The 17,173-nt window shown below is 36.7% G+C and overlaps 2 protein-coding genes across 3 annotated transcripts in view; one reads left to right on the top strand and one right to left on the bottom strand.

Moving 5' to 3' along the window:
• The window catches only part of LOC148371051 (uncharacterized), a 54,930-nt gene that overhangs the window by 36,693 nt on the left and 1,064 nt on the right, over window positions 1–17,173 (top strand). Inside the window, exons 4-5 of one of the 2 annotated variants that reach the window (XM_088328926.1) lie at window positions 2,417–2,543; window positions 2,708–2,847. In XM_088328926.1, the coding sequence (XP_088185052.1) occupies window positions 2,417–2,543; window positions 2,708–2,847 (267 nt within the window). The remainder of the gene's footprint in view (window positions 1–2,416; window positions 2,544–2,707; window positions 2,848–17,173) is intronic. The other variant, XR_015849750.1, reaches the window with a different exon arrangement.
• Window positions 7,121–11,605, bottom strand: edn1 (endothelin 1). Its single transcript, XM_088327798.1, has 5 exons — window positions 11,381–11,605; window positions 11,153–11,294; window positions 9,341–9,499; window positions 9,089–9,154; window positions 7,121–7,639 (listed from the first exon to the last, which is right to left on the bottom strand). The coding sequence occupies exons 1-5, from the start codon at window positions 11,439–11,441 to the stop codon at window positions 7,474–7,476; spliced, it is 594 nt and encodes a 197-aa protein (XP_088183924.1). The 5' UTR covers window positions 11,442–11,605; the 3' UTR covers window positions 7,121–7,473.

Here is a 17,173-nt window from a genome sequence, read left to right as displayed (position 1 = left end):
TTAATATTTAGTCTGACAGTGTGACAATACGCTCAATTTATTAGGTGCTAAAGCCCGAATGGCCGTCTTCTAATAGAGTCTTTATTTTTGCAATGAGATCATACCAAACAATGTAACATTTTTTAAATAACCCAAAGAAAAAGGCAATAGTTGGAATACCAAGATGTTTTGTAACACTTTATGATTCATTTGGACTAGTTAATAGTTGTACAAAAACATTATTGTATGCATCTGGAAAGGTACTGCATATCGTGGAAATAAAGACTGCACACCACTGTTAATTGGTCAAGATTTTGCGCTATGAAATAAAACCACGAGTCAACGTTTATACAAACAATTCCCTCAAAATTGCACTGAAAAAAAACAACAAAACATTACGAGTAATGTATATGAAATAATTAAAGAAAAAATGTCTTGCGTTGTTTTAAGTTTAACTTTACTAAAGTAAAAGACATGATAAATATAGTAGGGCTCAAAAAATAAATAAATCTAAAATTAGGCCCTGCTCTTCCTTATTAACTAATATATCACTCTGAGTTAAAGCTTTAACTGGAGTTAACTCAAAGCAGCTTTGAAGCTTAACAACAGGTTATGTAACTGTAGATATAAATTGAGGGCGTGCATTTAGACAAACAAAAGGTCATTATTTCTAAACGAATCTAGTGTGTTAAAGTTAAAACGTTAACTGGAGTTAACTCAAAGCAGCATTTAAGCTTTATCTGGAATAAACTCTTTACACACTGCAAAAAAACAGTTATGTAACAGTACATTTAAACTTCAACCTTACAATATACAGACAAAGGCTTATTCTTTGTTAACTAATCTGGTGCTGCTCAAAGTTAAATCTTGAACTAGCGTTAACTCGAAGAAGCTTTTAAGCTTGATCTGAAAAAAAAAACTCCTTACACACTACAAAACAAAAACACGCCAACAGATTATGTTACAACTAAATTAGGGCCTAACAATTTGAAAAACAAAATTATTCTTTGTCAACTAATCTCTTTCGGTCAAAGCTAAAGCTTTAACAGAGTAAAGGCAAGCAAGCTCTTAAGCTATACTGGAACTAACTTAGTCTTGTCCAAAATGATTAACGGGTTATGTAACAATACATCTAAATTTAGGCCTTACAATCAGACGAAGCATAAGTCATTCATTAATCTAGTGCTGAGCAAAGTTAAAGCTTGAAATTAAGTTAACATGAAGCATCTTTCAAGCTTTAGTTGGAATGAACTCCTTACAAAATATTAAACAAAAACACATCAGCAGGTTATGGAACATTTCAATTGAGGCCTTGTAATTAGAAAAACAAAAGTTTGACCTTTATTAACTAATCTATTGCTGTCAAAGTTAAAGCTTTAACTGGAGTTCACTTAATCCAGGTCTTAAGCTTTACTGGAACCAACTTAAAGTTGTTTCCAAGAGTATCAACAGGTTATGTAACAAAGCATCTAGAGTTAGGCTTTGCAATCAGACAAAAAGTTATTATTTGTCAACTAATTCAGTGGTGTCAAAGTTAAAGCTTTACCTGGAGTTAAGAGGAAGCAGCTTTTAACATTTTAGCTGGAATCAACTCATTGCACAATACAAAATGAAAACACAACATGCTATGATACAAGTATATTAATTAAGCCTTAGAAATAGACAGAAATGGTGACTTTTTTGGTCAACTAATCTAGTGTGGTCAGAATTTAAGCAGTACCTGGAATTACCTGACACCAAATATTAACCTTTATTGGAACTAACTTAACCTGTTAGTACTATACTTTATGTCACAATACATCTAAATTTAGGCCTTACAATTAGACAAACAAAAGGTCATGCTTTGTCAACTAATTTATGCTGTTGAAATTAAAGCTTTAACCGTAATTAACTCAAACCATCTGTTAAGCTTTACTGGAACTAACTTAAATTCTTGTCCAAAAGTATAAAATGTTATGTAACATTACATCTAAATGTAGGACTTACAATGAAACATGACTTGACTTAAGTTGGTGCTGTCAAAATTAAAACTTTAACTGCAGTTAACTCGGCACAGCTTCATCTTTAGTAGGCATTAAGTCTTTATTCACAAAACTTCAATAAGTTATGTAACAATACGTAAAATGTAGGCCGTCAATGTTAAAGATTTAACTAGAGTTAACTCATAGCAGCTTTTATGCTTTGGTTGGAATGAACTTCTTACACTGTAAAACGAAAACACATCAACAAATTATGTAACAACTCAATTTAGGCCTTACAATTAGACAGACAAAAGGTAAATCGTTGTTAACTAATAAATTGTTTTCAATGTTAAATATTTAACTGGAGTTAACTATATAACGCATACATCCACGTCCTGTTAAGAATCTTTGCAATTTCTGGCATTTCTGGAGTCATTTTAGGCCAAGAGTTATAATGCTTTCATGTCCAATTGCAGCGTTCCCGGCATTCTTTGGTCGGCATGTGCGACAGGTGAAAGCCGAATCATCTCTGAGCGAGCCGCCGCGCTGTCAACGGCACGTCAGTCGGAGCCTGCGAAGGGATATTCCCGTCATGCCTGAAAGGTAGGGAGACACGTCAGATTGCAGAAAAGCAGGGGTGCTGAGAGACGCTTTTGTATGCTAACTCATTCGCTGCCACCGACCGATAAAGACGTCAAAATATATTAAAGGGGCGACGGGCAATTTTCACACAACCCAAAAAAACTCTTTATGTGTGTGTGTAACAGAAAACAAGGAGTGTGTCTCAATATCCCATCCCGACGTTCCCTCTATTGTTGGAGCGAGAGTTGCAGAATTCCTGCCAAGCGCTGGAGATTCCTTGCACCACGGCTGGCTATTAAGCTAGCTCGCACGCTATTCAACTACGGTAGCGTCCCCGGGGACTCACTCGCATTGATGCGAATGTTTAAAAAGGCAGCCACCATTGTGTTGCGCGTTATGCAAGGATGGATCTCGGCGGCTTTTTGGGGGGGGCGGGGCCTACTCGTGACGTAAAGGTCACAATGGAAATAGAACGACGAGAAGGTCAACCCGATAACCTGCGATAGAATTATAATGGGGAGGAAGTATAGGGAAATCAAATCAATAGTTTGGTTAAGAAACAAAAAGTATCATTTAAAATATATATTATTTACAATAATAAATCATATATAAAGCAAGGGCATAGGTTTGGTCTTGGCATAGTGATCACTTTATATTGGTGGTGACAAAACTATGATTGCTTGATATTGGTGGGGACACATCCCTCGTCCATGCCAAAACTATGCCCTTGATGTACAGTACATATATTTATTTATTACATATCATTCGTGAACACCAGGTAGCCCCCAGTATCGGCCCATTATTGGTGCCTCTCATCGGTGTCCTTCTATCCCCATTTTAAATACTGTAATTTAATGAGAAGCATTGAACATGGGGCGGAGCTCAGTTTAGCATGAGTTTTTAGGAATCTTTAAGTCTTTTCCTTAAGCCTTACCCTAAAAATATCCTATACAGTGTAGTGATTTTGTTTCTGGGCTATAAGAGGCATCCCAAAAACACAAAATTTGCTCAAAATTCAAAAGTGCACCTTATAATCTATTGCGCCTTGTGTATGGGAGCATAGTGTTAAAACCTTTGGAAATGCATAATGTCTATGAAATGCTATTACATATGATAACCATTTGTGACCAATTATGAATTTGTGTGACTGGTACCAGAGTGTATAATATTTGGTAATATTGATGTGTTAATAATAATGTTTTTGTTTTTTTTAATTTTCCCCCAAAAAATAATCCAAACCCGTTTGTACAAAAAATTGTTTCCCTTCGGGGATGAATAAAGTATCTATCTATCTATCTATCTATCTATCTATCTATCTATCTAATTTCATGCACCTTACAATACAATGCGTCGCATATAGAAATAATCAGAGAGCTACTTTTGAGGGTGTGCCATACTCTCTGTGAAAATAAAGTAATGTATTTAGGCCAAATATGGAAAGATGGGATGAAATAATTTAAGTAATATGCAATGTAACATAAGAGATTATATGTTTTTTTTTAAAACAGCTGTAACAAAACCCACAGCACAATAAGTGCATCATAAGAAATTTGAAATATTCGAGATATTACCCACAATAGTAACCTCAAAAGTCAAATGATAAGACTGTTCATGAGCTGTGTTTACGCACTCAATGCCGCAAATCAAAAGAGATATTGAAATTATACAGTACAAACTGGAGCTATACTTTCTTAATAATGACATTCAAAAATGTGAACATATTGATCATAAAATAATGATTCCGTTTTTTCTTTTTGATTTTGCATTTTGACATTGTTTAGTGAGTCATAAATGGAATATTTAGTGTTATATAACCCTCTGTCCTGAAGGACTCTGCCTCAGACGTGTCTTCAACCGTTTCGCCATTTGCGGCGTCTGCTTTCAAACATGGGAACAGTAACAGCATTTATGGCAAGCGGCCCCGGGCATAGTCGAATCTGATCGGAATGTGTTTGCCGCGCACGGCCGGCAGGGTTAAAAAGTTTTTCCAACAATTTGCACCGGGTTGCTGCTTGCTGCCAGTTGAAACAATTTAGCTATGAGTGATGGGAGCGGGTTCGGGAGTGCCGCTCTTTGATGTCAACCCAAGAACAACTTGTTTGACATCCACGGCACGTAAACGGCAGAAAATCGGCGCTAAGGATCGTTGCTACCGGCGAAATATTTACGTTCAGCTTATGGCTTGTTTTTCATTATTTAGCTATTTGCGATCTGGCTTCTTCCAATTTTACTGCTTTGCCTGATGGTTGTCATAGAAATGTAAGATTTAAATTCTATTGAATGGTTATTTTATGTTAATGTTCTTATTTACCTTCACAAATTTCGGATTTTGTTTTTCTAAATGGCTGAATTTTTACATGATGGTATAAATATTAGTAATATAATTAGTACGTAACGGTAATTTGTGTCTGCAGATGTAGAGTGAGGCATGCAATTCTCTTAAATCATGGCAGAGGGCGATAGTTCGAACAAGAATTCCAATTTGGCACACACATCAGCCCCAACCAATAGAATTAGTGATCATATTAGCAAGCCAACAACAAGTCAAGCCATTCAGTCATTCTTTTCTCGGTGCATGGGCACTATCTATTTTTGCTTTATTAAAATGTAGCAATATGTAACATTACACCTCTGAGGGTATGCAGATTTAAAGTAAGGCATGCAATTTTCTTGCCTCATGGTAGAGGCTGATAGTGAAACCAAAAATTCAAATTTGGCGCACACCTCAGCCGAAACAAAAGAATTAGCGATAGCATTAGTAAGTTAACAGCAAGTCGAGCCATCCGGTAAATTTTTTCTCGTTGCATTGAGTTTTTTTTTGGTGCATTATATATTTAGCTTATTCGTATATACGTACTTCATTTTTAAGTTTTTCTTCTATGCTACAGGTAATGTATTGCTTTTGTAAATCTGACTTGCCTCACCAGACATTAACCTCATGGAACATCACTGTAAAAACTTAAATCATTTACTGCCACTGGAAATTTCTCCCTTGCTAGCAGTCATTGAGTTAAGAGTATTTCCTAGGTATCGGGACTATTGAGAGAAAAAAAGAGGTAAACAAAACGATTCACAGCATCGAAAGGAGGTTGAAGTTCATTCGGAGATTGCAAATTGCCCTTATTCTTGTATTCTCGTAGCCAGAAAGAGAAAGCCGAATACCGTAAACGTGACTCATGTTTTGTTGAGTTACGTCTCAGGAAGTGGTTAGAGGGGTGAGAGAGTTAATCGTTAGGGAACCATTGGGTCACTGCAATGTTGCTGGCATTAATATACAATTAGATTTCATTCGATGCACTACAGGCGATAATAGTTATTTTGAAAGGTGCTCCACAGTTTCTATTAATTGTAATTTTGTATTCAAATCATGAGTCCATAACTCAACAATAGCTCCGATTCATAAACCTCAAAAGACTGGCTAGCTAGCTAGTAAGAATTTATTAAAATTGTCACCATTACTTTTCTATACCAAGTTAGATTAGCACTTAACTAGCTGGTACTACTTAACTATGATGGATTTAAAAGGCTAGAGGACGTGAAATTTAAACAATTAGAAACTGATAAAAAAAAATAAAAAAAGACACAACTTGTCCTGCTCAGTAAGCATGTCTGTAGCAAAGTGTACACTCCTCAATGAAACCCTAGCCTGATTTGAGAACCCTTTTTCAAACAAGTGTTTAAAAGCTTTGGATGATCTTAAAACCATGTTTTGAAACTCAAGAACAAGTTCTAAACTCTAGTTTGAAACTCTTGGATTGAAAACCATGGTTTTAAACCCTAGGCACAAAACCCATAGTTTGACTTTAAACCATAGTTTAAGTTTCAAACTCTAGTTCAAAACCCTAGTTTGAGTTCAAAACCATAGTTAGAGTTTAAAATCACAGTTTGAGTTTGGAACCGAGGGTTAAGACCACAGTTTGAGTTTGAAACCGTAGTTTAGAACCCTGGTTTTAGTTTAAAACCCTAGTTTTAGTTTAAAACCCCATTTTTTTAAAATACTAGTTTAAAACCTATAGAATGGGTTAAAAACTAGGGTTTTAAATCCTTGGGTGAATTCAAATCCCTAATTTAAAGGGGACTGGCCCAAGATAAACTACAGCTTTTTCATATCAGCCCTCAGAAAGAAAAACAATTAAATAAATCAATTTGTTAATAGATGAGGTCAAAACACTACTTTGGAATACATTTAGTGGATTTTTTGGTGGTATTTGATTGCAATTTTTATGAAATTACATTAAATGTATTTGGAGCGAAAGCAGAAGCTCTATCCTATATTGTATGTTGTTCAGTTAAACGTTATATGTGACTATTGTTCTCATTTTATGCATTTGGGCTGTATTCATTAATATTATATAATACAAGTATTGTTTAGATTATTTTGATCTTTAGAAATTGTTGTTGCTGCTCTTATTAATACAATTTTAATGTAGATAGCAGAATTAAAAGACTTTTGTTGTTGTTGACATTTTCACATGTATATCTGCTCCAAATTTCCTTACTGTTATCTGTGCTAAAAGGAAACACTCATGATTATGAAACAAGCCTTTCAATAAGATTTTAAATAAATGTACAAATTTATTCAAACATTTCATGCCAGATTCCAGCATCTTGTCGTCAAAACATTTCACAGAAATGACTATGCGTGACCAACACGGCCGTTAAATAAAAGGGCAAATAAATATGACAATAAAAGACACTTTGAGGAACAAAATACTTTTTGGGAGGCAAAAGAGAACTATTGAATTAAGATTCCCATGAGCTACGATGTTGACATAGGAAGTGGCCTATTCCTGACTGAGTAGCCAAGGTTTGGGGATTTACGATTATCCATAGATGAAGAAAGATGACTGATGTTGGGAAGAGAAGAAATCTTGAAATGCGGATCAGTTGAATTTTGTTGATGAGGAAGTCCTGAGTTTTATCCGGTGAGATATCAGTTCTTCAGTTGTGCTCACGTGGTCTTCGGCCTTCTGAGGGCCCCCCGTAATAGCGCCCCAGCAAAAACGGTCTGTTCCCAAGCCTGTCGAATCCTGGTCCGGTTTTTGGGCAACGACTTTCTTGGCAATCCCGTGACAGATCGGAGCCAGGGAGGCAGCGCCTTTTTCTGATTGTGTCCCCTGTTCAGAAAGACAAAGATGGCATAAAATTAGATAATCAAATGTTGGAAAAAGTGTATTTATATGAATGGGGGCAGAGCCTAAACAGTAATTATCACAAAGAAATCGAAACAGTGAAATATCAACATAGTCATAAATTTCTTACTTTTTGCAAAAGCTCTCATATTTTTCAATCTGAGATATTAATCAAATAGATACACTAATATGTTCATAATCTATATATTTTTTTTTCACAGAAACTGATAACTGATGTTTGGGGCTTTTTTACTTCCACTATGAAAGAAAATATATGCCAAATTAAATCTTTATACTATAAGTTCAAGGATTTAAGAAATAAATATATATTTTGTTTGTATATAATAGGATTCCCAAACAAAGTAAACTCTCAGCCTTGAAAAAAAAAATCAATGTTAAAAAATTTACAAATATTTTTAAATGAACTCAATACAAAAAAGAAAAAATATTTAATAAAGTTATATATATGTGTATGGTTTATATATAATAATATAAGTAGGGTTTATAGAGAGAAAAACTGCGTTAAAACATTTTAAAAATTGATATATTTTTAAAAATCAATTGAATACAAAATGAAAACTGGAAAATAAAAACAAGAACATATAACTTTTACTCGTGAACTAATGAGTAAAAGTTATATAAATATAATAAAAAATATTGCGTTTATGAAGGAAAAAAACTCTCAGCCCTAAAAATAAATCTAGAAAATAAAATGAGTTTAAAAATAAACAATGTAAAGTAAGAACTAGTATAGTAATATTTACATAATAGAAAATAATAAAATAATAAGGTTAATAGGTAAAAATCCTCAGCCGTAGGAAAAACTTAGAAATAAAGTATTGTTAAAATCATCTAAAAACAAAATAAAGTGAAATAATGAATAACCAAATAAATAATTGTTATATAGATATAATAAACAATAACATTTGTAAGTAGAGGCGTAAAAATACAAAATACATTTTTAAAATCAACCAAATACTAAACAGAGTAAACATTCAATAATAGTTATATAATCAAATTATTATTATTATTATTTTTTAAAGGTAAACAGTTAACCATTCTCAGAACGTTTTACGAAATTTTAAAACATCTTAAATGTAATTATTTCCCCGATTTTAATTTTGACTCCAGCCAAAAGCATTTAAGTTTGAAGAGCAAACAGACCAGCACAATCCTACCTGTTCTAAAATTAAATGATAATTTTGAGACGTTTCTTCGAAACGGCCAATGATCATAATTGTTGAAATGATTAATATTAGCCCCGTTTATCGATAATGTTTTCATTCTTTTAAAAACGTAACTAAACACGCACAAATGTCTTTGCAGTCCTACACTCTCGACTTGTTACATTTTGCCCATCCAATGATTAAAAGTAGATTGACAGCAAAAATCCAAGCCATTTTTTTTGTACTGGATAATTGCATCCGTGCTCACCTCCCAATCTTGCTGGTGTCAGTCTGCAGCCCATCGGCTTCATTGTTTGCTTGTGATCTTCCATACCTGCGAGCAACAGAAACAAGACGTGATGACTTCCAATTACATTTAAGAGTGTTTAAGCGCTCTGACGCGCCGCTGCTTGCTAAAAAGACATTTTTTCCAACTATTTACATACAGAGATTCAACGCGGTTTTCGTTATCGTCTCCAATCACGCTAACTAGCCTTGGTATCGGATGTGAATCACACACCTGAGGTTGTTGTCGTCTGGCCGCTTGCAGAAGTCTGAACAGGTGAAATCTGAATGTAGCAGGCAGCGGCACCGGGGGCCTCGCATCTCAGTTACTGTGGCAACAGAGGCCGAACGCCTTTTCCGGGGGGCATTTCCCAAGCCATAAGAGACGACGCGCCTGAAGAGAAAAAAAACATGCAGTTAAACAAGGGGTCGCTAACGTTATTGTCGTTTTTTATAACTTATCATGTTATTACCATGTAATAACTATGTTTTTACCAGGTTGAAATATTAAGCGGGGGTGTTTTCTTTATATTTCTATTGTTTGATGCAATTTTTTGTACATCTAGACCAGTGTTTCTTAACTGGTCTGACTTAACGACCCACCATTCCACCCTGATGACAAAATGCGACCTTAACAAGAAACAATTTCCACATCTCCTATGTACCAATGAAATGAGTGTGCAGTATACTGGTTTCACTTTTTTTCCTAAAAATAAAATGACCACCAAAACGACTTCAAGTACTATACATACTCTCATATAAGCCTACATCGCATATAAGCAACCCCCTAAAATAATCTTTGTTTTTTTCTACTTCTTAGCATTATTTTGCCAACGCCCACGACCCACTAAAAATGGGTCCACGACCCAAATTCGGATCCTGTCCCACCAGTTGAGAAACACCTTAGAGCTACTCTTTTTTTGCGATTTAAAATGCAAAGTAACAAGCTATTTTATTATTATGTTATTAAGATATTATTTTCAGTTTGTAATTATGAGAGGTAAGGTTCTAATAAGTTCAGTCAAAAACAAGAACATGCTGGTTTTACATTTAAATTTCCTAGAAAATTGACAAATGACCCATCACCGGTGAACTACTTTCAGAACTATTCCACGGGCTACTAAGGTGATCTTCGAGGGCTACCTGGTGCTCGCAAGCACCTTGTTTATGACCCCTTAAATTTAACCAAAATAACACGCAAACCTCATGGTTGGATATGGGATTGATTGAGGTTTTTATACGCAGCTCTCAAAGATTTTACATTTACATTATATGTTTTGTTGACCATGAACCCCCCCAAAAAAATCCACTAATATGTATATAATATTAAAAAAAACTTATTTCAATTATTAAGTTTTTAGACCATGAAAACATGCAAAAAAAAAACTTTTGGGGGACATTTTTGTCTTGGAAAGGGAATATAAGTGATTTATTTATCACTAATATGTGTATATAAATAAAACAAATTATTCCTGGGAAGGATGGAAATAAAATGAAAAATAAAATGGGAATTATTTCATTTCAGTGTTGTTAGCTAACAATTTGTAATATATTTACCATGAATATTTGTATTAATTATAATGGCGAAATTGATTTTTTGGGGGCCACGAACGCAACACGTTTAAAAAAACGGGAAACATTTTTGACAAATTGTCGTGGTTGTTGACAATTTTGATTATAACATTTTTTTTCACCAATATGTGTATATTTTTAGAAAAACAAACTCTTTATTTTCTGATTTTTTTTTGTTTTTCATTTTTGTTTTAAGAAATTGGACCATGAAGCAACACAATCGCTCAAAAAGCCTAAAATGAGAAACATGTTTGTCAAATTTGAAATGATGGTCGTGAACAAAATGGAATATAAGAAAATAAAAGTAGCTTTTTTTCCACCAGTGTGTGTCTAATAATACAAAAACGGATCTTGTATAATACATTGGACAATGTATAGCCATTTTACTTCTAAAATTCTGATAATGATGTTTATTCTCCCCCAGAGCTTCATACAAACTTTTTTTAGTTTTTTTTTTCTTTATTTCATGACTTACTCAGGCGTGTTGACCCAGATGATGTCGAGGTGGCAGAAATAGACGCACTCCTTGTCCAAGAAAGTGGAGCAGGAGCAGCGTTTCTTACGCACGTGGGGAACTTCAGAAACGGCCAATGACGTCTCCGTTGGCGTGCATGTCGCTGCAATCACAACATAAATCAATTAGTATAGCATTATAACGCGTACAAATCACATTTCTTGCAAAAAAGACTGAAAATGATCTTACCTGTGCTTAAAATCCAAGAGTGCATCACAGACAGCACATAAATAAAAATGTAAATGTCCATTACTCCTCCTTTGAAAGAAAACGTTTTCAAATGATATTCCAAGAGAATGCAAAAAAAAATGTAAAAAAAAAAAAAAAGATTGAAAAATTAAAAAGTAATTAAAGGAGTGTTAGTCCTCTGCATGAGCTCTCTTGAATGTCACAGGGAGGTGCAGGCTCAAGTTTGTGTTGTTTCTCGTGAATGTGGCCCCACATGTTCTCTGGCGCTTTTTATAACAAGTTGGGCACCTCCTCCTCCACCTCCGCACTTTTTTGTCCTCTGGCTTAGAAGCACACAAATGTTGTCTGCAAGCTGATAAAGAAGGCGGAGTGCGCCTTTGCATTCCTCTCGGATTCTTTCAGGGGATGATGCGTTTGTTCGCCACAGGGGGACAGTCGAGCGCCGGCGCTCACCTTTCAGAATATAATAGAATGGGCTTGACATTGATATCAAGTTGGTGAAATATTGGACGCAACTAGGGCAATTTTAGGTTTTGAGATATGGGGGTGCTAAGCACACCGTGTCTGGCTGGTTCAAAACAGTTTTAGCATGTAAAATTTCATTATGATAACATTTAAATTATGTTTTTCTTTTTTGCTGAAGGCATTTTTTTCAAATTGAATGTTTGTTTAAAGGCAGTTTTTGATTGAACGTTCATTTTTTTTAAATGGATTTTTGGCACTCTTGGGCTTCCTTAATAACATACTCTCCCCGTAATACATTAAAGCCCCCACAGACTCTGCCACTATGGTTGCTGCAAGTGACACCAGCCGAGCGAAATGGGGCGAAAGCTGTGCAAGAAATCAAATGTACCGAGCCATTACAAGAAGGGGTATTTATGACACTGCGTTGTTCACATTTGGTTTGTTTTTCTTCTTAAAAAAATATATTTTAGCTAGCGTTTTTCCATTACACTTATGCATATCCTGTTCTTCATTAAAGAAAAAAACATTTTTTGAAAATGCCATAATTTTTGGGAGTGCTTGGGTTAAATTTGGGGGTGCTTGAGCACCCCCCAAAACAGGTTGGTCACGCCCATGGTATGCACCCAGGGTAAGCATGTCATTAAGACTTTAAAGTGAAAAAAAGATTAAAGACTGTCGTGATAAAAAGACCAGAATATTTACATCGAAGAGCTTAGAAACTGGCCTGCGTTATATTAGAACAATGTATCAATAGTGCAATGAATAGTACTGCAATATAATCAGCAGCAACAAAGTTTTCTAAGAAGTCGCAATTTATATATTTTCAGTGTTGCTTACTTGTATAGGGTAGTGATGGTCTCTGAGCCTATTTGTCCATGTTTTTAGGGACTTCTTGTGCTTACCAGAGGCAACAGGTTAAAAAGGTGGTGGCCGAGGTGAGAAGAGTCCCTTATAATGTTGACCTTTTTGCTGCGGTGTTGCAAGCCAGCAATGTCCTCCAGACTGGCTAGAGAGGAGCCAATGATCATCCGGGCTGTGTTGATTACTCGTTTTTTCCTGTCCGCTGCCGTGTTCCCAGCATACCACAATTTCACAATATAAATTAAGCTTTATAAAACTTTGACTTATCAAATATTGAGGGACTATTGAATGTTTCTTTTCAGTATTTATAAACTTAATAGAGTTCAATGAAAACTAGTTGTGGCCTCAAGTGAGAATCCACATTCTGGGGTCCCAGTACCATGTACAGCACATGCACACACATTCGGGATAGGCCATAACGTTGAACAAAATGATTACGATTTTGATCTGAAAGGATATCCAAACTAATAATACTTGGATACTTACACTTGTACAGTAATCCCTCGTTTATCACAGGTTTTACGATCCAAAAGGAACCTGTCATGCGTGAAATCATTTAAGTAGAAACCTTTTTTATTTCACAATGATTATACAATTACCGTAAATAGTTTTTTCACTGAAACCAAAAACAAAGCTTTTCTACAGGAGCAATCATTTGTATAAAATGATGGCGACTGCGCATGGATACATGCTTGCGGCGAGCTCTCCAGCTAATCTTCTATTTATTGCCGTTCTCTTGTCTTTTTTGCTTTCACTTTTGGACACATGTGTGGCCAAAAAACACTTACAGTAGGGACGAACTTATTCGGTTGGGTGGGCGTCTAAATTTCGATTATTCGGGCACTTTTTATACCGCCCATGATATACCGAGCGAACTTCAAAGAGACCCGGCATCCTTGTGGACAGCTATTCCTCTTAAAAAACGGCGGCGGCGGCCCCGTAAAGAAAGAAAACAGAAACGTGGTTGCCGTGCAGGTAGATGTGTGAAGCGTGTGAAGTCCAAGCAGCAAGATGGACGCGAGGATGTAACTAATTCCACCATTCATTCCTCGCCGGACAACCGACGCTTTGAACTCAGCGCTCACGAGCGGCCACAACGCCGGGAGCTTTTGAAGATCTCGACAAAGACTACAAAGAGTTCAGCTAAGTCAAATGATTCAGCAAAGCTGAAATTTGGTCTGTTAAATATTAGATCGCTTGCTCCAAAAGCTTTACTTGTTGATAACATTATTCGTGATTATAAACTTAACTGTATGGGTCTTTGTGAAACGTGGTTACGCCCGGATGAGCACTTAGCGCTAAATTATGCCTCTCCCCCAGACTACGAGAGTAGTCATATAGCACGCACGCTGAAAAGAGGTGGTGGTGTTGCGCTAATCTCTGAAAAATCGCTCAAATTTAATACACGTACCTCTAATAATTACAAAACGTTTGAGGCTCTTGTGATGCGGTCCCCTCAATTGTCAATTGATGTAATAACTATCTATCGTGCACCTGGGCCATACACAACTTTCTTAGACGAATTTGCTGAACTTTTGTCTGAACTAGTAACCTATGCAGACAAAATAATAATTATGGGAGACTTTAACATTCATATGAACTCCCCACACAGTTCACTTACTATTGCGTTTAGTTCTCTAATTGATGCATTTGGTTTTACTCAACTGGTTGACTTGCCAACCCATAAAAATGGGAACACGCTAGACTTGATTCTGACTCGAGGAGTTTTAACCTCAAACATTATGGTGCTACCGTGTACTACTGTTATCTCTGATCATTATTTAGTGACATTTGAGGTGCTAACTAAATGTAAAGTTAATAAAGCTGAGGGATCTAGCGGACGCAATATAAGCACTGGCACAGTTTCTGAGCTCTTTGAACTCCTTCCTGGAGCAGTTGCGTCCTTTCCTAAATACAATGGCTCGATTGACTCACTCATGAATGAGTTCAATACCACCCTGACTAGTGTGCTGGATTCAATAGCGCCCATAAAACTAAAATCACGTCCTAAAAGACGCACACCTTGGTTTACTGAGGAAACTAGAACCCTTAAAAAAGAATGCAGGAAATGGGAGAGAAAATGGCGCGCTACCAAGCTTGAGGTTTTCCATCAAACCTGGTGTGACAGCTTGTTAAAGTATAAAGCGGCCCTTGCCTCTGCAAAATCGGCCTACCTTTCGAAGGTGATTGCGTCTCAAAAGAACAACCCCAAAGCCCTTTTTGACACTGTAGCATCGCTTACAAGGCAACAGCCTATCGCAGACAGTTCGACACACTCTGCTCAGGACTTAATGGTCTTCTTCACTAAGAAGATTCAATGCATACAGGAAGAAATTGCAAAAGATATTGTTAGTACCACACGTATTAAAGGACTGAAATTTACAGATGCACGACAGGGTGGCTGCCCTGGGAAAATGGCCGGTTTTAGTGAACTGTCACTTGATGATCTCAAACAAGTGGTGAATGCGGCCAAACCGACAACTTGCCAGTTCGACCCGCTCCCAGGTTCACTTATTAAAAGTCTTTTTAGCGTCCTTGGGCCTTCAGTTCTAAATATTATAAATACATCACTCTCCTCAGGTGTAGTTCCAGCAGCTTTTAAGTCCGCCGTTATTAAACCCACACTGAAACGACCCAACCTTGATCCAGAAATATTAAGTAATTACAGACCTGTGTCAAACCTACCTTTCCTCTCTAAAGTACTCGAAAGAGTAGTGGCACAGCAGCTGAATGCTTTCATATCGGAGAATAACCTTTTTGAATCCATGCAATCAGGATTCAGGGCTAACCACTCTACTGAGACAGCTCTGATCAAGGTAACAAATGATCTCCTAATGTCAATGGATTCTGGCGCTTCATCACTTTTGCTGCTGCTGGATCTTAGTGCTGCTTTTGACACAGTGCGCCACAATATCCTACTAGAACGGTTGGAAAAATGGATTGGTCTCTCAGGAGCTGTCCTCTCGTGGTTCAAATCCTACCTCTCAGATAGGACACACTGTGTTAAATATGGTGAAACGACATCTGAGCCCTTTAATGTTACCTGCGGTGTTCCGCAGGGTTCAGTGCTCGGCCCCCTACTTTTCAACATTTACATGCTTCCGTTAGGTGATATTATTCGCAAGTACAATATCAGCTTCCATTGCTATGCAGACGACACTCAACTATATCTTCCGTTGGAGGAATCTTCCACACTAAACTGTGGAAATTTGGAGGCCTGTCTCACTGAGATAAAAGAGTGGATGTCACTCAACTTCTTGCGTCTTAACTCTGAAAAGACTGAAATGTTAGTCATTGGTCCTTCTAAATGCCGGGACTTATTCTCAAAAACTGCTGTGAACATTGACAAATGTCACATCACACAGAGTGACTCAGTTAAAAATTTAGGTGTCATATTTGACCCTGAACTATCCTTTGAGATGCATGTAAAACAAATTACTAGAACTGCCTTCTTCCATCTTCGCAACATTGCTAAAATCCGTTCAATACTGTCTCAGTCTGATGCGGAAACATTAATTCATGCATTTGTTACCTCCCGTCTCGATTACTGCAATGCACTACTCTCCGGTCTCCCGAAGTCCAGAATCAAGTCTCTTCAGCTAGTACAAAATGCTGCAGCGAGGCTCTTAACCAGGACAAAAAAGTACGATCACATAACACCGATTTTGGCTAACCTGCATTGGCTCCCAGTTAGCCAAAGATGTGACTTCAAAGTTCTCTTAGTATTGTACAAAATCATACATGGACTTGCTCCCTCTTATCTTTCAGATCTGATCTGCCACTATGTCCCGGGCCGAAGCCTACGATCTGAGAGTGCTGGTCTTCTGATGATCCCGAGAGCAAAGAAGTCTTCTGCTGGTTCGAGAGCGTTCTCCATCCGGGCACCGGTGCTGTGGAATGCTCTTCCCCCTGAGATTCGATCTGCAACCTCAGTGGAAATGTTTAAATCTAAACTTAAAACTCACTTCTACTCCATTGCATACGAATAACCTACTCCTCTTGTCGGTTGAAAATAGTTTGTGTAATATAGTGTAACAATCTGTGAAGCCCTTTGAGACTCTTCGTGATTTAGGGCTATACAAATAAAAATGACTTGACTTGACTTGACTTAAAAAATAACTACTGTGTAAACGTTTTTATTTTATTTTTTACGAAAAACTAATGTACAATCAAATAATAAGCGGGTAGAAACTGTTTAGCCGATTAAAAGGCGTCGATACGGTAAAATTCAGCCGTGTTATAGAAAGGGATTACTATAATTATTTTTGTATAGAAAGTACCATTTAATGTTGCCGTTTTCATGCCCTTTTTGTTCTTGTCTGCTATCTAGTTTGTGATTTGGGCCTTTGAAAGTCAAAAATACTAAATAAAAATGTGAACTTATACATATAAGGGAACTTTCTCGTCCTCGGCATGTTTGTTTAACAGCCAGTTTGAGACGGGTAGAACTAGCGCTGGAAGCTCAGC

The sequence above is a fragment of the Urocampus carinirostris genome, chromosome 2 (genome assembly GCF_059441175.1).
Source record: "Urocampus carinirostris isolate Australia breed hairy pipefish chromosome 2, RoL_Ucar_1.0, whole genome shotgun sequence".
Lineage (NCBI taxonomy): Eukaryota > Metazoa > Chordata > Actinopteri > Syngnathiformes > Syngnathidae > Urocampus > Urocampus carinirostris.
The sequence above is the reverse complement of the archived record's forward strand: the minus strand, read 5'-3'. Positions and strand labels throughout refer to the sequence as shown.